This window comes from Chaetodon trifascialis, chromosome 23, assembly GCF_039877785.1.
Source record: "Chaetodon trifascialis isolate fChaTrf1 chromosome 23, fChaTrf1.hap1, whole genome shotgun sequence".
NCBI lineage: Eukaryota > Metazoa > Chordata > Actinopteri > Chaetodontiformes > Chaetodontidae > Chaetodon > Chaetodon trifascialis.
The window spans coordinates 1,272,501-1,297,592 of NC_092078.1; the positions used below are offsets into that span (position 1 = coordinate 1,272,501).

Consider the following 25,092-nt stretch of genomic DNA (forward strand, 5'->3'; position numbering starts at 1 on the left):
GGATATATTTTTAACTGGTTATTGATCAAGTTGGGGATAGAAACATGACCACTTGGTTGCAGTTTTGATTATAACTCAACCAACTTCGATCATTTTTTTCCATGTTCATCTTTGGTTTGAATTAATTTCATGCATATCTTGCATGTGTCGACCTTCAAAATAATTACATTTCATGAATAGTGAATTTTTGATTTTTTGGAATTTTAATTATTCTTAAGAGTTAATTCCAGGAACTTTGATCTCAAGATGGGGCTCACATCAGGAAAAATGTTTTTATTTGATTTTGCATAACAATATTCCAGTTTTATGGAAGCCCATGTCTGCGAGGAAGGTGGACAAACTGATGAGAAGTTATTAATGATGAAAGTAAAAATACACTTGATGAATTAAATTTACTGGGTTGAAATTGGTCTTTTTAAGTCAGATTATTAGTTAGTTAATTAGTTAATTAGTAAGTCTGAATTTCACTTGTTGTTTTATAATTTTCACTCAAAATGGCAACATTCAGAGCTAGGATTTCCTCATTTTGACCTGCCATGGATATTTCTATTTTTGACATCTTAATCCTTTTCTTTATGTTTTTTAGTGGGAATGGGCTTCCATAAAGTTTCTTGCATGAAGCCTAAATGAGCACTGTTCAGAGAGCAGCATATTGGCACCACAATATGATGTTATTCTTTTATCCCACTCTTTTGTATATATACTTGTTTTTAATTTACATTGCACTTGTTCAATACTCTATCCACTTTATTGATGCTGCTGTAAATTGGAATTTCCCCTTGTGTGACTAATAAAGGAATATTAAATTGAATATCACCATAACAAAATAGAGCAAATACATCTGCAGCTACTACAGACAAAAACTATAAATGTACAGGACATCTGAAAAATAATGTGTTGCAGTTGTTGAATGGTAAAGTCTCATTGTCTCAGTTCATCTGTTTTTGTTTCCCTCTTCTCTTTTTCTCAATAAAACAAACACCACAGGAACATGTCAGTCAACTCCTCTTCCTCATCCTTCAATTATATTTTCCACTGCACTGACTCCAGAGCTGGAGTCTTCATCTCCAGTGCTTACATTATCACCAGGACCTTCCTCCTCCTCCCTATCTCCATCCTTGTCCTCTACCTGGGTCACCAACGACGGCGGCGGCAGGGCTCCGCTGCAACACCGAACCACTGTGACATCTTCACCTGCAGCCTGGCTGCCATGGAGATAATCTCTGCTTTGGGGAACACAGTTTTCATTTGTGGTAGACACGCTGGTCTCTCAGAGGTGGTGTCTGTGGGCTTTTTTATGTCCTCTGTTGTTGTTCTTGGCCAGTTGGCCTTTAACATCCTGACCTGTGTGGAGCGATACCTGGCTGTTGTTCACCCCGTCACCTACTTGAGGCTGAAACAGTCAGGTGGGGTCAAGATCCGAAATATCACCACTGTATGTGTTTGGCTGCTGTGCTTGGGATGGAGTTGTGCAGTAACTCTGAACCACGATCTTTACGTTTACCCACTTTTCTGCACAATGGCCTTCTCTTTAATTGTTGTCTCTTTCTGCAGCCTTCGGGCTGTCTGTGTTCTGATTCGTCCGGGGCCAGGGGGAATGGGCGGGGACAGGGAGCGGGTTGATCTATCAAAGCAGAGAGCTTTCCACACCATCATGGCCATAATGGGAGTACAGGGGTTGTGGTTTATAGGGTCCCTTGTTTGTCTTGCTGTGGAAAGCTCAGGGCTGCTGGGTTACTATGATGGATGTGTGGTGCTGATATCTGCATCCTGGTTTAATCTGCCCAGCAGTTTGGTTTTGCCTCTGCTGTTTCTCCACAGAGCAGGAAAACTGCTCTGCTGCCATCAAAGCAAAGAGTAAAGACTGGACACCACAGTTTTTCTCAAAAATTATTGCACAAAGAAGTTACTTTTGATTTTCACGTGTGCAAATATGTTTTCTCAAATTATTGACTTGTGCACAATATTTTGTAAATGTAGTAACTTGTAATAACCAGTGTGCATGATTTCATAATTCAGATACAATTAGTTGAATGACTCGTCCACAAATGCAAAATTTCATAATGCAGGATATCAAAGATAAAACCGGATTGTAGAACTCAATCTTTAGTATGTCCATGTGTTTCTGTAATGTCATAAAACCACATTAAAAGTTTTCTGTTGCATCATGACTTTCACTGTATATTTGCGTATATGGTCTATAAATAACAGCACTCAAAAGTGGTCATGATTGCAGAATGTGCAACACAAGATTACCAAGAAGACAAGGATCAGTTAGCCATTTCTCTGCAGTAAATAAGAATTTGATGAGCGTAGACTACTAATTTTCAGGTACAAACGATCTTATTTGAGGGTGTACAAATTTCCAACTGAGATCACAACTTTTGAGTGTCTGAAGTAACTAATATGAGAGCACAGATGAACTTATTCAAGAGCACAAATTGCAACTTTGGATGAATAAATGTGACCGTTCCTTGTTAAACGTAATGGGCTGTTTAGTCAGGTTTTCATACAAAGCTACAGATCAGTTCACAGTGTCACTTCCCTGCTCTTTCTTTCTGTATTTCCACTTTGTCAGTGTTGTTGTATTATGGACTGCCTATTGCTTTACATATAATTAGTTAGCACCAAAATAAAAGATTTGTAAATTGGAGCCATTTGTTGTGAACATCATGTTTATTGGATGTTTTGCCACAGTTTGTATCCTGACTCAACGAGTTCTGAAAAGGTTATAGATGCTGGCATGTGTGACACTTGAAGGTACAAGTCCATAAACAGATCATTTATGACAGAAAAGGGTCAAGAGTTTACAGTTCTGGTGGTTCATGTCCTACTGATGGTTCTCAGTGACAGCATGGTGGCCTCATTCTTAAAGCAAGCACTGCGATCACCATGAAAAGTGTTAGATTTAAGACGCTAGAGCTCGTCGTGGTGTTGAGTTCTAGCTGACTCTTTGTGCGCCACATTGTTGATGTTCGTAGCAGCCCTGATTGCAGATTTCATGGATGTCTCGATCCAAGCATGAGGGAAAGCTGTGTGTTCCCCCGCAAAGTGCACCCTCCCTTCACTTCTGAAGAGCTCCTTAGAGTACTCTAAATGTTGGTAGGGCGTGAAGAGAGCGAAGGCGCCCAAGCTGTAAGGATCTACGCTCCACCTCTTTACCACCACCCCTGTGCAGCTTGACCAGACGATCTCACCGTGGATCTTTGCCAAATCTCTCAGCGCCAGCTCCTTCAGGTCTTCATCGCTCGCACCCTGGAAGAGGAGGGAGTCGTCAGACCACGTGTAGGAGGCCAGGAGAACACCAATGGTCTTATTGGTTGGGAAACTGTGGCTGGGGTAGTAGATATAACGAGAAGGCCTGTCAGTGATGCTCTTTCCTCCCCAGATGCCGTCCTTCTCCCAGAACTTCTCGCTGAAGGTGAGGATGATTTTAGTGGAACTTTCATAGTGGACCCCCCTCAGTGCCTCCATCTTTCTGATGGAGAGAGGTGGATCAAAGTCAATGAAGAGGGCGGCTTTGGCTGTGGTTGTGACCAAGACAGCATCAGCAGGAAGGTCCGTCAAGGGGGACTGGTGGTCTGTCTGATACGACACGATTACACCCTTGTCAGATTGGCTGATGCGTTTGACTGCAGAGTTGAGCAGGATGGGGACATCGAGGACAGTGAGAAAAGCTTTGAGCAGGAGATCTGACCCACCAGTCACCTCATCGTACCTTCAAAACAAAGGGACACATTTTTAGTCTCATTGAACTGACCTCAAATTATTTTGTATCATATGTTGTCAACACAGCTACAGCATGTCATCTATCACCACATTATAGCTTCTTGCTTTGCTGTTCCTCACTATTCCTTGGCTTTGAACTATAACGTAACATCTTCCTGATATAACTCTGGACATAAATGGATAGAAATGTGTCAAATCAACCAGTCTCACGTGGTGTTGTCGTTCACGTCGCTCTGGATGTAGATCATCTCAGTCAGGGCCAGGTGCATGAGGCTCTGCTCATTGAGTAAATCTCCGATCATCCTCAGAGCTTCTGCACTCAGACCACCTTCTTTTTTCAGATACTCCTGTGAAACAACACACAGATGTTTTCTACGTGGTTTTTTTTTTTTTTTTTTGGAATTTTCTATTCAAAGTGTAGCCATTCCATACCCTAGATCAATTTGTGATGAAGGAACATAATTCACCCAGTTTTTCTTCCACATCACACCGTCTTGTGTTTCAGGCTTAGTGCTCATTTTGTAGAATTTCATGAGATCACATTATGATTTACCTTCACAGAATAGTGGTCGTATTTCTGTAGTGCAGCTTTGCAGCCGTGTGCCTCCACTTCGTCTTTCACCTACAGAAAAGATCATTTACATCCAGAGTTATTGACGGTGGTGCCTCTGCAGGCACCCAATCGTCCACCGCCTACACCCAACACCAGAGCTTAACTAAAAGAGGAGTTATTTCAGTTAGAGTCTGATGCTTTAGTAAGGTGCCTTGGGGCAATGCAGGAAGTTAAATAACTCTTCAATCACTCATTTGGTGAATTGCAGCTCAAAAGATATCCAAATGTCTCTGTTAATCCAGGCTAGATCTGGTTTAATATACATGTTTTTAACACATCTAGATCATATGTAACTGTTGTTTGAAATAAATGTTCTGTAATCTTAACATCTTAAAAACTACTCTGTCAAATTTAGCTATGAGACAACATGACTTCATCTTTTGATCTCCAAACCATGCTTACTGCAAACTTAATGTAATAAATCTTATCGTATTTTGTGTTCAGCCCCTTCTGTGAGCCCCCCAAATTCTATAAGGAATGAAAAGTTGCAGCAATGTGAGGAGAGAAACTAATGTCCAACACAATAAATAAATGTCTGTTCAGAACATAATCCTTTAGCTCAAACTGGTGTCGGAATAGACCACGTCCCCCTTACATAGAGTACCTTTTGCAAAGCTTGCTGTACCAGCTGGTCCGGCGACTTCCCCCTCTCGCTCTTCGGCAGTTTATACTTCAGGATGTCAGGGTTTGCTTTCACTGCGTACGTCCTCTTCCGCAGCCCATGAACCAGGTAAAAGGTGTTGATGTTCTCCATGATGAATTTATTTAGCTTGACCCCCAGTTCCTCAGCAAACCAGCGGACAATGCTGCGAAGAGGTGAATTGATAAGCTTGTGAGTCTAACTTGTGCCCTTGCCCATGTAAATCATAGATTAGTGAGTAGACTGGAAGCCTGTCTGTACTGGGCTTATCTACACATAACTTGATAATATGTAGCCATTGCTAACAGAAGCTAATTGCTAAACCGATGATGCTCGTCTTTCTCTAAGTAGAGAGGCATTGCTGCTCATGCTAACTACCCACTGAGGAACATTTTTGACTAATTCAAGGTTCAAACACTGCTGCAATGTAACAAAGCAGACACTCCTTTGAGAGCAAAACCTGCAAATTCAAGGCACATTTTCACTCACCGGTGAAAACTTGGGATCCTCATGGCTCCCAGCTCAGCGTACCAGCCCTCCTTTTCATTCCTGTAGGTCTCCACGCGTCCCCCAACACGACCACTGGCCTCTAGTATGGTTACCTTGTCAAAACAATGAGGTGCTTAGCACTCTGACTGATTCCTTTCAAAGTGACGTTTTTGATTGTGGACATATGGAGTATGAAGAGGTTTACGGTGTATTTGTGTGTCATGGTGGGAAATCTGGAACTCATCAATAGATTTTTTGCAAGCCCAAAAGTATTCAGTGGAGAAGTTATCATGCAAACTATAATTTAAATTAAGTAACATTTCTTTGATGCTAAATATACTTCTTTACCACTATCTATGCACATTAACAAATTTCCTCATTCAGTAAAGCTCAGAAATCTCAACACCTTGGAGGTTTATTCAAAGAATCAGACTGATCAGAAGAATCTTCTCAGCTGTCACAGAGAAACAAGGGACTGGACGCAAATGCAGAACACAGGCGGGAAAAGAAGGAAGTAAAACACGACATGATGGGAGAAGGTTGAACTTTCAAAATAAAACAGGAAATAAACCCCAAAACATGACATCGACCTAAAACTGGTTCATTCATTTTATCAAACAGTTTCATGACTTTTGTGAAAAACTGACTTGGCATGAAGCGTCCGCATCGTAAGCCTGTGGTAATTTGTGGCGGCTGCATTTCTGTCAGCCTGTTTCAATAACAATTCAGTTAAAACAGACTTAATTGATGAGCCTGTTGCACCTTGTGTCCTGCGTCTTGCAGTAACTTGGCGGCCGTCAGTCCAGCTGCCCCGGCTCCGACGATAACGACGTGATGAGACGAGTTAATGCGAGGGAGGCCGGTCTGCACAGTCTGCAGCAGCTCCTCGTAGTCTTTGTCCTCCAGACAGTTCTCCAGATGTTCCTTCAGGCTGACAGCTGCAGTGTTGCTGCAGTACAACGTGAGCATCAGCACGACGACAGCAACTGCAAACACACCGAGAGGAAACACACAGCAGCTACTGCAACAGGGAACTCAAACAATGGCGAAAATCACAATTTCTAATGAAATATTAAATGAAAGACCATCAGCGTCGTCATTCAAACAAACACTGTATCTGCAGGCTGAAAGTTATTTATTTGCTCTGTAAAATTTGTCTCGGGCTGCACGGTGGCGCAGCGTGCCTCACAGCAACAAGGTCGCCGGTTTGATCCCCGGGGTGGGCCTTTCTGTGTGAAGTTTGCATGTTCTTCCCGTGCATGCGTGGGTTCTCTCCGGCTTCCTCCCACAGACCAAAAACATGCTCATTAGGTTCACTGGTGACTCTAAAATTGCCCCTAGGTGTGAGTGTGAGTGGTTGTCTGTGTGTGTGTTGCCCTGCGATCGACTGGCGACCGGTCCAGGGTGTACCCCGCCTCTCGTCCATTGACAGCTGGGATAGGCCCCAGCCCCCCCGCAACCCCGAAAGGGATAAGCGGTATAGAAAATGGATGGATGGAAATTTGTCTTTTAGGGGTGAAATGCAGTTTTTGTTTTCCTGTCATTAAGACCAAATTATCAGTTTTTTCACTGTTGTGTCATATCAAAACCTAAAAATTAAACTTCCAGTGTCTTCAATAATATCTTAACTTTCAATAAAAATGATTCTTTCTTCAATAGAAATCAGTGCTACCACTGAATCTAAACCCATCACATTCACTCTGATACGTTTTCGCTTGACGTTTCAGTTCTGAAACTGAGCTCCAGTGAAGAGCGAACGGGTTTACTTCTTCTACTCGGTGAGTGAGACATTTTCATAGAAAGCCCATGAAAGTCCTCCCTCTCGTCATTATAGCACATGGTGATGAAAGCAGCCATGAAAGCCTTGTGCTGAAAGCAGAACTACTGTCCAATGACTCAAAACCGCAGACAGGGAAAAAGTGATGACAGCACACATTTGAAAGCAAAGACTGATTCCAAGAGAGTTCAACCCAAAGCAGCTTTGAGCCTCCAGCAGTCTGTAAAATGATTATTATTATTATTTTTTGGAATCATAAACGATTACTTCGTCAGCGCTGATACTCACATAATGTCTGTGGATCCATCTCAGACTAGAAGCTCGTCCTCTTTGTCTTTGTGGCAGAAGGAGAAACAGAAACAGACAGAAACATAAAGCAGAAAAATGTTAAAATCCTGGAAACTCCTGACAGAAGTTTCAGCTGGGACAGTTTGGTTTAGTTTCTGATCTTCATGATGGCACAGCTGAAACTTTGCAATAACAAACGCACCAAAATCCTTCTTCCATATTTCTTATGTAAGGTTAGGGTCACCGTGCACCGTTTGATCTTTTTTACTCAATGAGTTCAGACGCTGCTGTTGCAATGACTCTGGTTTCAACCAGTCCTGTATTGGCTAAGTTTTGTAAATGAACTCATCAAAGAAGAAGAAGACGGGAAAAATCAACATGATTTCATACGCTGATAAATTCAGAGTGAGATTTTAATAATAGTTCTGACAGATTTGGACCTTTTGAGGAGCTTAAGCATCATCTGATGTGACTACCATGGCCCCTCCATGTGTCACCTGTTCGGCTGGGTCCTTTGTCTTTTCAGTCCTTTCAGGATGAGTGCTCTGTTTTGCTTCTGTCTGTCCACTCATTTCTGCTCAAGCCTCCCGATTTCTCGAGCCCTGCGCTGACAGTCGCTCTCCACCAGATGGTTGTGCAGTACCGTTTGTCTACATGACACGGTTCCAGCCGTGCTACCTGCCAAGTTACCGCATGCCTGTTTTGCTTGTTTTACCGGTTTTACCTGTTTCCCGGCCCAGAGCCTGACACCTGCTGTCTGTGTCTCAGGATTACCAGCCAGTCAGCCCATTCAACCAGTTTGCCCAGCTTTCCAGTCAGCTGACATACCTGGAAGACTCTCTGCCAACCAGCCTCCAGCCAACCCCCTCCTCCTCCACCTCCACCTGCACCTCCCAACCATCTCTGCCTCTTTAACATGAAAGACTTGTGTTTTACCTGACCTGCTGGTCCGTTGCCCTCGTTTGCGACAGTTACAGCTTCTGAATGTGAATCATAGCTTTCTTTTCTTTTATACTCTGCCTCCATGCTTGATTTTTTTTTCTTGCCTGACTGGTCTGACCTCACAGGGCTCGACTTCCTGTGCGTTTTGCTTTCAGTTTTGTAATTTGCCAGCTCTTGCAATCACATGATCCAGAAAAACTGCTCTGGCCTGATCTAGTGATCAGAAAAAAAAAAAAAAACTGTGCTATTACTCAACAAGGAGACGTTGTCTTGTTGGAACCAAAAATGCAACTGCAATGAGGAAATGCCACAAGTAATTCTGAATGAGCCACTCAGCTTGGGTTTAATTTACTAACCACACCTTTGTCATTCCCACAGTCACATGTTTTCAGTGGTATCTTAAGCTGGGTTAGTTTTAAGGAAGCAGGAAAAATACTTTCAGAGCATTTTGCTGTTCATGCAACACTAATTTATCTGCATATTGGAGGTTTCTTCATCGACTCCTGTGTTTGAGTGGGTATGAGGGGGAGACACCCCCCCCCATCAGCAAATTACCAAATTTTAACCTCCTCTCAAGGTCAAAGTCGGCCAGCGATCGTACATTAAGATCACAGTGTTTCATCACGTTAATCAAAACTCAAATATGAATCCAGTATTGTGCTGAATGAGTCCTGCTTCCTGCTCACTGATTGGCAGCTTCGCCTACAACGGCCCTGTACACCCCGAGATGCTGAGGTCAGAGGGTTTAAATGGTATGAAAAAACTTATTCAACCTCACAGTATAAGACATCATACTGTTTCACCCAACAGCCAGGGCTGGTTTTACCTTCTGCGCTTGCCTGGTGGTAATGGTAACCAGTCAGCTACCAGCTACAACAGGCTGACTGCACAGTCAACACCTCCACCAACTCCAATCCATTCCTGTAAATATTTGACTTTGTCTCAATAAAATACTTTGTTTCAAATACACACTCTTACAAAAACACGTTTAAAATGTTCTCTTTTCATTTGTCGAGCCTTTTTTTGTTTCTAAATGTTAAAATGAATCTAAAGGGAGAGCACAGACTCTTACCCTCTGAGGAGCTTAAAGTCAGAATCTGCTGTTAGATGAAGGCAAGCTGTGGCCTCTCATGCTCTTTCATGTCGTGCTGGGATTTGTTTTCTCCTCTGACTGGTTCAACTGTAAGTGGCACTTTATCTATGTTTCTTTCTTTCCTTCTTCCTTTTGAAGCCGTGGTTTGGCCCGAACACCTCAGAATCAGGTGATGTAGAACAACCTGTCTGCCTGTAACTCATCGTCGACATTAACGAGGCTGAGTGTGACCTCATTTCACGGGAAGCCTGTAAAAAGAAACTGAAAGGAGGAAATGAAGCAGATTCTGGTTCATCTTGGATTTTCTTAGCTGACCACATGTTTGTCATCCACTCTGTGTCGTATTTCCAGTGTTTGTCAAACGACGGCGTAGCATCTCCAGTGAGTTTTACTTTCCAGAACGTGAAATGCTTCCACTTTGAGCACAATTTGGGGTTTTAAAGAAAAGTCTTTGGAATCCTGAAGGTTTTTTAATCATACAGCACATTTCAATTGCCTGTTTTTACATTGAAATACGAAAATGAACCAAATTTGGGATCTTTTAACAAGCTTTTTAGTTGTATTTTACAGTATGACCATCAACTCTCCAATCATGCACAGCATTTTTTCACAGTTATTAGACAGGAAGCCGACGCTGTTCAATAAACTGTGCGACGGATGTTTAGTGAGAACAGAACATGATCCCAGCTTGCTAGCATGATAACCTTTAATAGTTTGCAAGCTTAAATCACCAGTGACACAAACAAACACTTGTTTTAGAAAATATCTGGCTCTTTTCTTAAAAAATTGGATGTTAGTAAGAACCTGAGGGGAGAAGTCAACAATCCAGTCACAGAGCTTAAAGTTCTGCGCAATGCTAACAGCAGGTGGAAGCTAAAGATTACAGCTTAACAAACTCAGGATACAATCTGCAGCTTCACTGACTTTCCTTTGAGCGTGTGGGTCGGTTTTGGATGAACTCAGCAACCATAATGCTGTGTTTTCAACAGTGGCCGAGGCTCATGGGTATTTTAATACAGAGAGCTGTTTACCATGACAGATGATGGACAAAACAAAGAAATGATGCTGAAGTCATTAAAGCTGGTGCTCATAAGATAAACCTACGTGAATTTCTATGTTTGTTTAAAGAGAAGTTTGACAGACAGAATAAGAAAACCAATGCAGGAACCCTGCCGCCCGGCCAAACCTCTCGTCTTACCCAACTTAGATTTAACTTCAACTGTTACAAGGACCCACAGAAAATAATCAGATTTTGCATCACAGAACAAACACAGAAATCCACTTTGATCTGTAGAACATGACCTTTCTATAATCTAATAGCAGTTACATGTATTTCTTGTCTTAACGTCAACCTCACGAACATGTTGACATGTTTATAACGCTGTTGTCCACAAGTTCAGTGTGTCTGCTTCAGAGAAAAGTGATGCTGCACCATTGAAGTCAGCGGCTGACCACAGCGGGCGTATTAAAAGCTGCAGCACTTCTGTTCCTGTGAACTGAGCTCTCAGAGACACGAGCAGATGAGGCAGATGGAACAAGCGGGTTTAACTGTGCGAAAAGTAATAGACTCAGATGCTTTAATTACCCGAAGAGCTCAGACGACGGCTGCATGACGAGTAACCACACCGCTCCATTTATAGATGCTCTAAACTTTCCACGTACGATCATGTCAGTCCAGCTCATTGAGATACAGGTTACAAATTTCTTCTTTCACATTTGTACAGAAATTAGTTTACAATTGTTACACAGTAAACAGGGATCAGTCTGAATGAGTGCGAACCTTTTCCTTGATGTAACTTATTACAATACTCAAAGTAACTGGGTTTTTTCCTTGTTTTCACTCATATCGTGGTGTTGCTGATTGAGAGGCCAGTCAAACCGTGAAGATGTCTTTTAAAACTCCTCCTCCTGTCGGCAGTCACTCAGCAACCTGGACGACACACAGGATGAACAGAACAAATGAAAATCATGTAAAATGTAAAGGATCTAAGTAAGAAAGCGTATAAGTTAAAATGGCCTGAAAATAATTTTTTATCAAGACTGGCGCTTTTTAACAAAACCTGCTTCAAGACTCTCTGTGTTAAAACAGCTGCAGGACATTAGCATATCGCGAGCGATTCATGAAGCCATGAAGTATGAGCTCGGTATCAGGCAGCTTGTGAAATACTTCAGTTGGATTTCTCTGCATGGACGAATGACGTGTTGACAAATCATCTTGAGTCGTCCAAAGGTTTAAGTGCCTGGAAGTTGTGAATACAGCATCTTTCCGATCTCTGCCATCATGCCGTGATGTGAATGCAGTATAAAAGCCAGTATCGTCCTCAGTCTTACCGGCTGGATTGTAGAATAGAGGGCGCCCGCTGTTAAAGGTGCTTTGGTACCTGTTGAGGAAGCACATGTTACTGTGATGTGGACAGTCCAGGTTCTACTTTGACAACAGATGGGATGATGTCAGAGCAACAAAATATGAACTTACTACAACACTTATTTAATTTTTAGGATAAAAATGGTGGTGCTGGTTAAACCTGACATCAGTCATAGGACTTTTAAATGTCTCACCCAGTTGTTGAGTTTCAACCTCGTTAATGGTGGAGTAAATGGGTGTAGACAGCACATCGTCTGACAGAGAGAGAAAGTGTTAGCTAAATATATCAACATATGACAGACGAGTTGGAATATCTGTTTGTTCCCTTAAATTTAAGGGTATCCTTTAGGAGTGGTTTGATCTTTTGGGAGATGGGCCAATTCACTTTCTTGCCAAGAATTCCAGTTCTTAGCGGAATGGTTTTACCCAAATGGGGTTTGTATTACACGCCACGTTATTATGTAATGTATTTAACGTAGGTAGGCAGCTCGTCTTGCTCTGTCCAAAGTTAATACACTTACCAGCTCCTCTAAAGCTGGTGAAATAATGCATACTAGTAATAAATAACAAATGCTTTTATAGAAACACAAAGAAATTTTAAAAAACTTCCTGGAGTTTCCACTCTTTGCCTGGCAACCTTACAGTAATGATCAAGGGTGTCACTAAGCCGGTTTGATTGCATCAGATTATCTTTGTGCTAATCTGGCTCAAATTAAATGTACTCATCGAAAAGCTTCCACCATTCAAAGGCACCACCCGACCTCAATTATCTCATATTTGGGATATCATGTCTTGTGATATTGCTTGTGAGTGTGTTATGGCTTTGATTTGTGGGTCTAATATATTAAGTATAAGATTTTCAAACCTAAAACTAAGCTTGAGATTAGTCTGTAAGGAAAACTAGTGTTCTTCTGTTGTAGATGTATTATAGCTCTCAAATTAGAGCTCTGGTGTGCTGCATAAACCACGTCATGACCTCCACCCAGCCTCGCTTTCTCTGTGGTTTTCTTCTGTGGCTTGAATGTAGCTTCACCTACACCTGCACATTTTTCTTCTTCTGTTGTTGGCATTAATGTCTGCGACTTGCGTTTCTAAACCAAATGATTAATTCCAGAAAGGCTGAGGTGCTTTGGCCTGTACCTGACGTGACGTTGTAAACAATGCTGCATGAAGTACCTTTCGTCTTCTTGCTTTTTCTTACGACAGCATACGCCGCACTGTCTGCTGCGCAGGACTCTACTGGCACTAAAAAAAAGACAATATTTAAATAGAGACTGTGGACAAACTTTAAGCATTTATACCATTCAGCAACCTAACAACTGTATGATTTTAGCTTTCTTGACAGTAGAGTAGAGAATCTGTCACATTAACATCAGCGGAAACTCAGATTTTGTTGCCTTATTTGTTGCTTGATGTCACGTCAAATCAAATCAAATTTTTTTTCTTTTTGTCATACAGGTCATCATTGAATTTTGAATTTGAATTTTAAAGAAATTGGGAGATGTCCCTTCAAATTTAAAGCTCCAGCTGATTGGAAAATCTTTCATTTCTTGAAGGCATCAACCTGCTCCTGCTCCTATACATTTTTCTAATCAAACTTGAGATATCACATGATTTATTTCTAACATGTTGGTGCAAGAAGGATAATAAGAAAGGTCTTCCTGTTTCCACCACAAATATGGAACTCAACCAGCAGTGATCTAACCAGACAGGAAGATTTCGCTCGTAGTTTGTAGTCTGGGTTTTTGAAAGCACTGTCTATAGAAACATCCTAAAGGAAGGCAGGGTAATATATTAACATGTTTGTGTTCTCACCTGTTTGAACCTCAGCTGAGCCTGATCCAGGTGTGAGCGTGGACAGGTAGAGCCATGCTGCAGTCCACAAAAGGAAAATAAGAGCATCAGTAGAAAACCAGGAACACATGTCAGCAATGATTTCTGTTGGTTTTTGCCTGACATCAGCAGCTCTCATTATCTCTGCTGTAAGATCATATTGTTGTTGGCCAACTTCTTCAATCCTTGATCTCACAAAATAAGTAATTTTCTGAATAAATGTACTAAAGATGTCGAGATGCTATCAAGAGGAACTTTTCCACTGCAGGAGCAGTGCAGCACATCAGCAGCCACGAGCGCTTCTGACACCAAAGTAAGCTTGTGAGACACATCTGTACCTCTGTGCCAAGGACATTTGACAATGTGAAGCAGTCCCACCATCGACAGCAGGACCACCAGTAAAACAGTGACAATGATCCATGGGGCAGGACTGCTAGAAGCACAAGGTTCAGGCTTGTTGTGAGCTTCTGCAATGACAACGGAAAGTACTGTGAGTTAGAATGTGTGGAAACTTTGTGAGAAATGAAATCAAACTCTTTCATTTTCACATAATAGTTACAAGTTCAATGCACTTCAGATCAGCCATTTAAGCTTTGCATGCTGGGAATCTGGTAAAACTTTAACAGAGGAATGAACAAACACATTCAGTGACTTTGCAGCAGTCACGTGTATGAGTACATTTTATCTTGGAACTTTCTCTGTCTCTGTCAAGGTCTTGTACTTGACAATTTCTGGTTTAAAAAAAATGTTAATGAACATAGTCCAGTTGCAAATTACTTTCCCAACAAATAAGACATTATTGTGCATGTCATTATAGTAAAGCACATATAGAAAAGCAAATGAACAGCATTCAAACATGTTTTACAGGAGACAGGACTGTTTTAGACATTCAGCGGATAAAAGAACTCACCACTACTGCAGCTATTTCTATGAGGAAGAAGATACAGATCTGTAAAAAGATGAGCACAATTAATGAGGTTACACCTCCTTCAGGACAAGCAGACTTCCTTTTTCTGCTGAGCATCAAACTGTAACTTTAATGTGTTGAACTCTTCATGGACTCACCTCTGACAGTCAGCAGGCTCAGTGCTGATTCTCCACCATCAGAAATTCTGCACTTGTAGAGTCCTTCATCAGACCTGGAAACACTGGGGATGATCATCCATTCTGTGGAGCTGCTGCTGATGAGGAGGCCATCTTTATAGAAATCAGCTGTGAGGATGGAGGGACTCGTCTTGTTTCTACAGCGCAGAGTCACAACATCTCCCTCCATCACAGGAAGGACTGGACTCTCCAGGATCACAGAACCAGCTGAACAACATTCATCTGCTATTATTTCATGTCAAACTCAGGATGAATTCAGACATTTCTGTTGTCTCAATGCAAACGTACCAGTGACAGTGATCTTGATGCTGTTGCTTCTCTTCCCCCCTCCATCCTCACACCAGTACACTCCACTGTCCTCTGGATAAAGATTTGTTTGGGTGCAGGACAAACCTGTTGATGTCAGCTTACTTGCAGTTTTACATGACCGCACTTCCCCTTTGAAATTCACAACTTTCAATCCAGTTGAGTCACTGAACCCCTCACAGTGGAAAGTTAGAGACTCATATTCAAAGAACTGCAGTTTGTTCGGGATGACCTGAAGAGACACTGAATCTGAAACAAAGCAACAGAAGATTTGTTCTCAAATCACATATAAAATACTGGAATACAATTCACACCACAGAACCAAATCAGCACAAATGAATATATCAATACTCACAAACACTTCCCAGCAGGAAATGCATCCTTCAAAATAATACATCAATATAAACGAACAGCTAACTGCGACTTACCCACTTTGTGAAGGAGTGCAGGCAGCAGGAACAACACATTCATCACTGGAGAGACAAAAGATGAGAGCTGAACTCAGAGAGACTCCTTTATAACATCTAGATGCTTTGTCAGTTCTTGAAGCTACAAGAGCGACTGCTGAAGGTCAGTGTGCAGCCTGTTCAATCTCATCAATGATGCAGTAAAATACAACACAAGCAAAAGAGTCAGTACTCACACAGTCTGATGCAGAGAGCTGTGACCTCCATGCTGTCTCACTGCTGACTGTCTGAACATCAGACTGAAGTGGACTGAAGGTGAGGAGGGGTCTGTTCCTGTGTGGCTTCTTTCTGCTCATCTAATTTTGTGCTTTAGACTGAAAACCTTTTCTCAGAGATGGAGCAGCTGTCGTGGTAGAAATAGCCTCAGTGGTTTAACTAAATATCAGAGGGTGGAGCCGGAGAACACGGCAGATTTACACATGTGAAGAACTCTGGTGAAAATAAAGATAAAAATATAAACTGAAATGACCAGAGCGAGTTTTTCTTGGTGTCAGTGACGTTTAAACAAGACTAAGAGTCCACAGCCATGCTAGCAGCTCTGTGAGGCTGTGCTGAGACACAGCAGGGTTTCAAGTTAAATGCCAACATCTGCATGCTAACATGCTCACAATGCCAGTGCTAATATACAGATGATCAGCAGGTATAATATTCAATTCAATTCAATTCAATTCAATTCAATTCAATTCAATTCAATTCAATTCAATTCAATTCAATTTGTTAGGTTCTGTTGTGTTTTGGGTTCTCGTTTGTTGTTTTTTGTTGTTCTCCCTCCCTCTTTCTGTTTCTCCCCTCTTTGCAGTTCAGGTGTGTGGCAAGGGGGCGTGGCTGGTCCTGGCTCTCTGGCAGTTGATGAGGCACACCTGACTCCAATTCATTCATCATCTCCTCCATAAAGACCCGGCAGTTTCACTACTCCAGTGCCACATTATTCCGACACGTTCGGTAGAGCTTCCTAGCTGTTTTGGTACTCTTAGTGAGATTATTCCTCGAGACTTTCTTTGTTCCCTGCACATAAGATTTCCTTTGTTACTTTGTTAACTTTGTTTTTTCCTTTCTCGTTTTTCCCACAGTTCCTTGGTTGCCTCATTGAGCTGCTAGAGAGCCGGCCTGCCCTTAAGTCTTTTGTTTTTTGTTTCTGTTGATTTAATAAACTTTGTTATCTTTTTGTAACATCTTTTTTCGTCTCTGTCTGCGTTCGGGGTCCAGTCTTTGTGACTGGTGTAACAGAATAATCTGGCCACCATGGACCCCGCAGACTCAGAACAATTGAGGCAGGCGCTCTCTTCCCAGGGAGTTTTAGTTGGTCAGCATGAACAGGCGCTGCATGATATTAGAGACATTTTACGTAACCTTTCCGCCAGTCTTAACCAGCTCGGGACCCGCATGGATCTGGTGTCTACTCATCTGTCGTCATTATCTACACCTGCGGATGCCTCGGCGTCTTCGAGTGCCGCACCTGTTCCAGTTCCATCTCCTGCTCAGCTTGTTCAGTCCCGGGAGCCCTTCATACCCACTCCAGTCAGGTTTTCAGGTAACGCAGGGTCTTGCAGTCAGTTTTTGCACCAGTGTTCTTTAGTTTTCGAGCAACAACCTACCACTTACCATTCGGATAAAGCTAAAGTAGCTTTTACCGTGAGCTTATTATCCGAGAGAGCCACGGCTTGGGCTATGGCTCTAACTAATGGTAATTCTCCCATCTGTAACTCTTTCCAGCAATTTTCCTCGGAGATGCGCAAAGTTTTCGATCATCCTCTCCGGGGAAAAGAGGCTGGAAACAGATTGCTAGCCTTGCGTCAGGGGTCCGCCTCAGCAGCTGATTTTTCCATTGATTTCCGTATTCTTGCTGTCAAGAGTGGGTGGGATGAATTGGCTCTGCAGGGAATTTTTCTTCGGGGGTTAAATGAAGAATTAAAGGACGAATTAGCGGCCAGAGATGAGACTACTTCGTTAGACGAGCTCATTTCGCTAGCTATTAGGTTATATATCAGGCTTAGAGAGAGACGCAGGGAGAGATCAGTTAGGCAGAGACCCCCCGCTCCTCCTCTCCAGCAGCCAGCTCCTCACACCCCGCTGCAGCCCAACACCTTGGCTCTCCATCCTACCCGCAACATCGCCGCACCTGCTGATTCTCCTCGTGGAACAGAGGAACCCATGCAGGTGGGGAGAATGAAGCTGACCCCCGCCGAACGGCAACGTCGGATGAGAGAGCGGTTGTGCATATACTGTGGGCTGGCTGGGCACGTCCTCGCTAACTGCCCTTCACAGCCAAAAGACTAGGCTCACCAGACGCTGGAGGGACTCTGGTGAGCCATACCACTGCACTACCCCTCAAGAAACGGATTCTCCTAAAAGGTACTGTTTTTTTGCCTCACACCACCATCGCCCTTCAGGTCCTAGTAGACTCTGGAGCTGATGACAGTTTTATTGACTTGGATTTTGTTTCCCGACATCAGATTCCCTCTGAACCACTGCCTGAGCCCAAGGAGGTTTTTGCCTTGGACGGCAAACTCCTAGCCCTGGTCACGCATCGTACTATTCCTGTGTCTCTTCTGCTTTCTGGAAATCACCATGAGAACATCTCACTTTTTGTCATCTCCTCTCCAACTTCACCTCTAGTTTTAGGTCTCCCTTGGCTGGCACTTCATAATCCACTCATTGACTGGTCCACATCTTCCATAACTAACTGGAGTCTTTCTCACTATCTCCATTCTGCAGTTCCCTCCTCTAGGTCCGCTGAACCAGAACCTCCCACTCCAGTAGATCTCACCTCAGTTCCTACAGCTTATCACGATCTCAGTGAAGTGTTCAATAAGGACAAAGCTCTATCTCTGCCCCCGCACCGTCCCTATGACTGTGGAATTGATTTGTTGCCCGGAGCTCCGCTCCCTTCTAGTAGACTGTATAACCTGTCCAAGCCTGAAAAAGAAGCTATGGAGAAGTACATCTCAGACTCCTTAGCTACAGGACTCATTCGTCCCTCTTCTTCTCCTCTAGGGGCAGGCTTCTTTTTCGTGGACAAAAAGGATGGTACTCTCCGCCCTTGCATTGATTTTCATGGACTTAATGAAATCACTATTAAGAACAAGAACCCTTTGCCACTGATTGACTCTGCCTTTGCTCCTCTTCACCAGGCTGCAGTTTTTTCCAAGTTGGATCTCCGTAATGCCTATCACTTGGTTAGGATTAAGGAGGGAGACGAGTGGAAGACAGCTTTTAACACACCGCTGGGGCATTTTGAGTATTTGGTTATGCCTTTCGGCCTGACCAATGCCCCGGCGGTGTTTCAGGCGCTGGTGAATGATGTCCTGCTTGACATGTTGAACAGGTTCGTCTTCGTTTATCTTGACGACATCTTGATTTTCTCCCGTTCGGAGGACGAACATGTTCAACATGTCAGGTTAATTTTGCAACGGCTGTTAGAGAACAGGCTGTATGTCAAGGCCGAAAAATGTGTTTTTCATGCCTCCTCTGTGAGTTTCTTAGGTTTTGTGGTGGAGAAGGGTCAGATAAGGAGCGATTCTGCCAAGGTCCAGGCAGTTGTCGATTGGCCCTCTCCCACATCAAGGAAGCAACTACAACGTTTTCTGGGGTTTGCTAATTTTTACCGCAGATTTATCCGTGACTACAGTAGAGTTGCTACACCTTTGACCAAGCTCACCTCTGTGAAGGTTCCATTTGTATGGATGCCTGATGCAGAGGTGGCTTTTGCCAAGTTGAAGTCCTTGTTTGTCTCTGCTCCAGTTTTGTCCCATCCTGATCCCACAGCACAGTTCGTGGTTGAGGTGGATGCCTCGGACTCCGGAGTCGGGGCGGTCCTATCCCAGCGCTCCCCCTCGGACCTAAAGTTACACCCTTGTGCCTTCTTTTCACGACGCCTGTCACCAGCTGAAAAGAATTATGATGTGGGGAATCGGGAGCTGCTGGCTATTGTTCTTGCCTTACAGGAATGGAGACACTGGCTCGAGGGTACTGAACACCCTTTTGTCATCTGGACAGATCACAAGAACTTAGCCTACCTCCGCTCTGCCCGTCGGCTGAACTTGCGTCAGGCTCGGTGGGCTCTGTTTTTAAGCAGGTTTCAATACACGCTCACCTACAGACCTGGGTCGAGGAACATCAAGCCTGATGCACTGTCACGTCAGTTCTCCCCTCCGTCAGAAGAGTCCATGGAGGAGTCCATTCTGCCGGCAGCCTGTGTTGTCGGGGCGGTTCGGTGGGAGATTGAGGGGGTGGTCCGGGATGCTCTGGAGGGTCTTCCTGTCCCAGCAGATTGTCCACCAGATCGGCTTTTTGTTCCTGTGGCGGTCAGGTCGGCTGTCCTTCAGTGGGGGCACGACTCTAAGATCGCATGTCATCCCGGTGTCCGGCGTACCCTAGCCTTGCTGCAACAGCATTTCTGGTGGCCCTCCATGGTGGCCGACACAGGGGAATTCGTTGCAGCCTGCTCCGTCTGTGCACGCAATAAACCGTCTCATCGAGCTCCTGCTGGCCTACTCCGCCCTCTGCCTATTCCACATCGCCCTTGGTCACACATAGCTGTGGACTTTGTAACCGGCCTCCCTCCGTCACAAGGTAACACTGTGATTCTGACCATTGTGGACCGTTTCTCTAAATCAGTTCATTTTGTTCCGCTGTCTAAGTTACCTTCAGCTCTTGAGACTGCTAACTTGTTAATCCAGCATGTTTTTAGACTTCACGGTATCCCCCAGGATATCGTGTCAGACAGAGGTCCTCAGTTCTGCTCCCGTGTCTGGAAAGCTTTCTGTGTGGCGTTGGGGGCGTCAGCCAGCCTTTCCTCGGGGTACCATCCGCAGACCAACGGCCAGACGGAGCGGGCAAATCAAGATCTGGAGAGTTCTCTTCGGTGTGTCGCCTCACGTCATCCGGCGTCCTGGGCTGCCCACGTGTCGTGGGTAGAATACGCCCATAACTCTCTCGTCCGCTCCGCCACAGGTATGTCGCCGTTCATGGCTAGTAATGGTTTCCAGCCCCCCTTGTTCCCTGCTCAGGAGACTGACGTGGCAGTGCCGTCGGTTCAGGAGCACCTCAGGAGAGCCCGCAGAGTCTGGCGCGAGGCGCGGCAGCTCTTGTGCACACCAGTGCTCGCAACCGGGCCATAGCGGATCGCCATCGCGTCCCTGCTCCGGCGTATCAGGTTGGTCAGAAGGTTTGGCTGTCATCCCGAGACATCCCTCTCCAGGTCAAATCTAAGAAATTGGCGCCCAGATGGGCGTGGTGCAGCAGGTAGTGCGCGTGCCTCACAGCAACAAGGTCGCCGGTTTGATTCCCGGGTCAGGCCTTTCTGTGTGAAGTTTGCGTGTTCTTCCCGTGCATGCGTGGGTTCTCTCCGGCTTCCTCCCACAGACCAAAAACATGCTCATTAGGTTCATTGGTGACTCTAAATTGCTCCTAGGTGTGAGTGTGAGCGTGAATGGTTGTTTGTGTATATATGTTGCCCTGCGATTGGCTGGCGACCGGTCCAGGGTGTACCCCACCTCCCACCCGTTGCGACCCCAAAAGGGATAAGCAGCATAGAAAATGGGTGGATGAATCCTGCTCTGCCCCCTGCAGTGCATCATTCACATTACATGAAAAACTTTTTCCCCACACAGAATCTTTATTTTGCATGTTTCAGTAATAAATGTTTGAAGTATCGTTACATACAGTTCATCACATTGTATTAATGTTTCAAATCATAGCTTTTTTTTATGCAACCAAATATTACAACACAATATGTTCATGACACAATTTAAATTGTTTTTCACTTTGTTGTCAACAGTAAAAGCAGAAAGTGAGACTTGATGCTTTCAGGTTCACACGTGTGTCCACACACACACCAACAGAGTCTGTACATAGAGGTGTGGAGACGCTGTGGTGTCTCTGTGGAGGGTTTGACAGAGTTATGGTCAAAGTGGATTATTAAATGTGGACACTCATGAAACAAAGCTGCCATTTGCAGACTGTCTCCATTCGACTTGTTGCAGTCACAGCACGACACGTTGGCTTCTAGACCCGTACAAACATGAACTCATCGATCAATTAAAGAAAAATACATGATTGAACAGCAAGAGACGCAGTTAGCTTCATTGTATCACACAAACTGTATTTACACATTTATTTTCCTTTTCAGATACAGCAATACGATATGATCAGGTTTTTGCACAATATTGATTATAAATGGCCCAAAAGTTTAGATATATACATGAGAAAAACACTGATAAGAAAACATGCAAAGATAAATAAAAAGGACACTGAAGCATGATGGGACATTAACTGTTTCATGATCCGAGCGACCCAACTAGCTTTAAGCACACTCATCACTTTTTTGCCGTTCACCCAGTTGTTTTCTATTTGCAGTCACATTTCCGTCTGCGTGGACACGAGTTATCGTTGTTTCCCTCCGAGTTTCACCGCAGTGAAGTTTTGCCAGCAGCAGCAGCAGCAGAGCCATCGGCACAAAGGGGAAAACAGTTCTGAAGATGAAGAGTTGATGATCTGACGAGGGATGAGCCTCTTTGTGATGCTCTGCAAAGACAACAGAAGGGATCCACTGTGATGTCATGAGACGCTGTGATGACTCAATGTGTTACATGTAACCTTTTGTTATTCTTGAGATTGAATTAACGTTAAATGATTTTTCTTAAAATTTTTCCCTGCAGATTGGCAACATGAACTTTATGCTGCTTCAGCGTCAGCAGCAGCTTGAAATTTTCTAATTGAGATGAAAAGTTTGAACCCCGTCGTCAGAATAAACGTCAGCGTTCTTCATTACGGCAAATCACCAACATGTTTAAACTTTACATTTCCAGATTTTCACGCTTAATGTTTCTTTATATCTCAGTCTGCAAAATGTGTTGCGTTCAGGTCTTGTCAGGCATAAAAACCCACTTGATGAGGGTCAGGGAAAGACCACATTCAATGGCAACAAACACCGCTCAAACAAAGGTCTGCTGCTTGGCTGTCGTCTCGCTAGCTGTCACAAACCATCATCTCCTCGTCCTCCTGATGGGGAAAAACTCAGCTCATATATATGAAGGCAATCCAGCAGCAAACACTTGTCCCAACAAATAAGACATTATTGTGCACGTCATTATAATAAAGCATTTATAGAAAAGCAAATGAACAGCATTCAAACATGTTTTACAGGAGACAGGACTGTTTTAGACATTCAGCGGATAAAAGAACTCACCACTACTGCAGCTATTTCTATGAGGAAGAAGATACAAATCTGTAAAAAGATGAGTACAATTAATGAGGTTACACCTCCTTCAGGACAAGCAGACTTCCTTTTTCTGCTGAGCATCAAACTGTAACTTTAATGTGTTGAACTCTTCATGGACTCACCTCTGACAGTCAGCAGGCTCAGTGCTGATTCTCCACCATCAGAAATTCTGCACTTGTAGAGTCCTTCATCAGACCTGGAAACACTGGGGATGATCATCCATTCTGTGGAGCTGCTGCTGATGAGGAGGCCATCTTTATAGAAATCAGCTGTGAGGATGGAGGGACTCGTCTTGTTTCTACAGCGCAGAGTCACAACATCTCCCTCCATCACAGGAAGGACTGGACTCTCCAGGATCACAGAACCAGCTGAACAGCATTCATCTGCTATTATTTCATGTCAAACTCAGGATGAATTCAGACATTTCTGTTGTCTCAATGCAAACGTACCAGTGACAGTGATCTTGATGCTGTTGCTTCTCTTCCCCCCTCCATCCTCACACCAGTACACTCCACTGTCCTCTGGATAAAGATTTGTGTGGGTGCAGAACAAACCTGTTGATGTCAGCTTACTTGCAGTTTTACATGACCGCACTTCCCCTTTGAAATTCACAACTTTCAATCCAGTTGAGTCACTGAACCCCTCACAGTGGAAAGTTAGAGACTCATATTCAAAGAACTGCAGTTTGTTCGGGATGACCTGAAGAGACACTGAATCTGAAACAAAGCAACAGAAGATTTGTTCTCAAATCACATATAAAATACTGGAATACAATTCACACCACAGAACCAAATCAGCACAAATGAATATATCAATACTCACAAACACTTCCCAGCAGGAAATGCATCCTTCAAAATAATACATCAATATAAACGAACAGCTAACTGCTACTTACCCACTTTGTGAAGGAGTGCAGGCAGCAGGAACAACACATTCATCACTGGAGAGACAAAAGATGAGAGCTGAACTCAGAGACTCCTTTATAACATCTAGATGCTTTGTCAGTTCTTGAAGCTACAAGAGCGACTGCTGAAGGTCAGTGTGCAGCCTGTTCAATCTCATCAATGATGCAGTAAAATACAACACAAGCAAAAGAGTCAGTACTCACACAGTCTGATGCAGAGAGCTGTGACCTCCATGCTGTCTCACTGCTGACTGTCTGAACATCAGACTGAAGTGGACTGAAGGTGAGGAGGGGTCTGTTCCTGTGTGGCTTCTTTCTGCTCATCTAATTTTGTGCTTTAGACTGAAAACCTTTTCTCAGAGATGGAGCAGCTATTGTGGTAGAAATAGCCTCAGTGGTTAAACTAAATATCAGAGGGTGGAGCCGGAGAACACGGCAGATTTACACATGTGAAGAACTCTGGTGAAAATAAAGATAAAAATATAAACTGAAATGACCAGAGCGAGTTTTTCTTGGTGTCAGTGACGTTTAAACAAGACTAAGAGTCCACAGCCATGCTAGCAGCTCTGTGAGGCTGTGCTGAGACACAGCAGGGTTTCAAGTTAAATGCTAACATCTGCATGCTAACATGCTCACGATGCCAACACATGATATTTAAAACTAAAGCAAAGGTGAGGCTGATGGGAATGTCATTAGTTTTGCATGATATCGTTAGTTGTAGTTATTAATTCAGTATAAAGCTCAGTCACGCTAGCAGGTCTGTGAGGCTGTGCTTAAGCACAGCAGGGCATTGAGCTAAATGCTAATGTCTGCATGCTAACATGCTCTCAATGACAATGCTAACTGTTATGTCCCTGGTCTAGGGGAGGACCAGACATAACATGGTGTGTGTGCCCTCCGCCTTCCCACTCCCAAGAAAGATCAGCAGCACAGACTAAATCCAAAAATAAAGTTAGCTTTAATTGGATGCAAAGCCAAACTATGCCCACAATAACAAACAAAACATCTCTTTTGAGCCCTGAACTTCCCTCATCAATAAAACAAATAAACAACAAGAAAACTAACCTAGGCTCCTAACTCATAAACAAGAGAAAAAAGGGAATGAAACAAAAACAGCTTGCTACCGCACAACTGGATCACAAACAAATTTACAACCGCCAGAAATGCTGGTCCACTGTCTTTGGAGTGGGAAAGGAGAGAAGGGCCGATTGCTGTCAGATGGAGTTTAAATAGCTTCTGCTGATTGGCCGTCCAATCTGCTGGCTTCAGTCAGATTTAAACCCTCCAATCCTGGGACTCCACCTGCAACACACTCACTGA

General features: G+C 43.6%; 2 protein-coding genes across 2 annotated transcripts; both read right to left on the minus strand.

The window, feature by feature from the left end:
- Positions 1–2,891: 2,891 nt before the first annotated feature.
- On the minus strand, positions 2,892–6,451 carry LOC139351428 (L-amino-acid oxidase-like). The gene is made up of 6 exons (XM_070993310.1): positions 6,234–6,451; positions 5,472–5,584; positions 4,947–5,148; positions 4,283–4,351; positions 3,940–4,076; positions 2,892–3,718 (listed from the first exon to the last, which is right to left on the minus strand). The coding sequence occupies exons 1-6, from the start codon at positions 6,438–6,440 to the stop codon at positions 2,917–2,919; spliced, it is 1,530 nt and encodes a 509-aa protein (XP_070849411.1). The 5' UTR covers positions 6,441–6,451; the 3' UTR covers positions 2,892–2,916.
- A 3,913-nt stretch (positions 6,452–10,364) lies between these two features.
- LOC139351715 (Fc receptor-like protein 5) lies at positions 10,365–24,098 on the minus strand. Its single transcript, XM_070993721.1, has 12 exons — positions 23,977–24,098; positions 23,764–23,808; positions 23,318–23,584; positions 22,991–23,236; positions 19,273–19,531; positions 15,823–15,854; positions 15,608–15,652; positions 15,162–15,428; positions 14,835–15,080; positions 14,108–14,236; positions 13,752–13,808; positions 10,365–10,375 (listed from the first exon to the last, which is right to left on the minus strand). The coding sequence occupies exons 1-12, from the start codon at positions 24,005–24,007 to the stop codon at positions 10,365–10,367; spliced, it is 1,635 nt and encodes a 544-aa protein (XP_070849822.1). The 5' UTR covers positions 24,008–24,098.
- Positions 24,099–25,092: the final 994 nt, after the last annotated feature.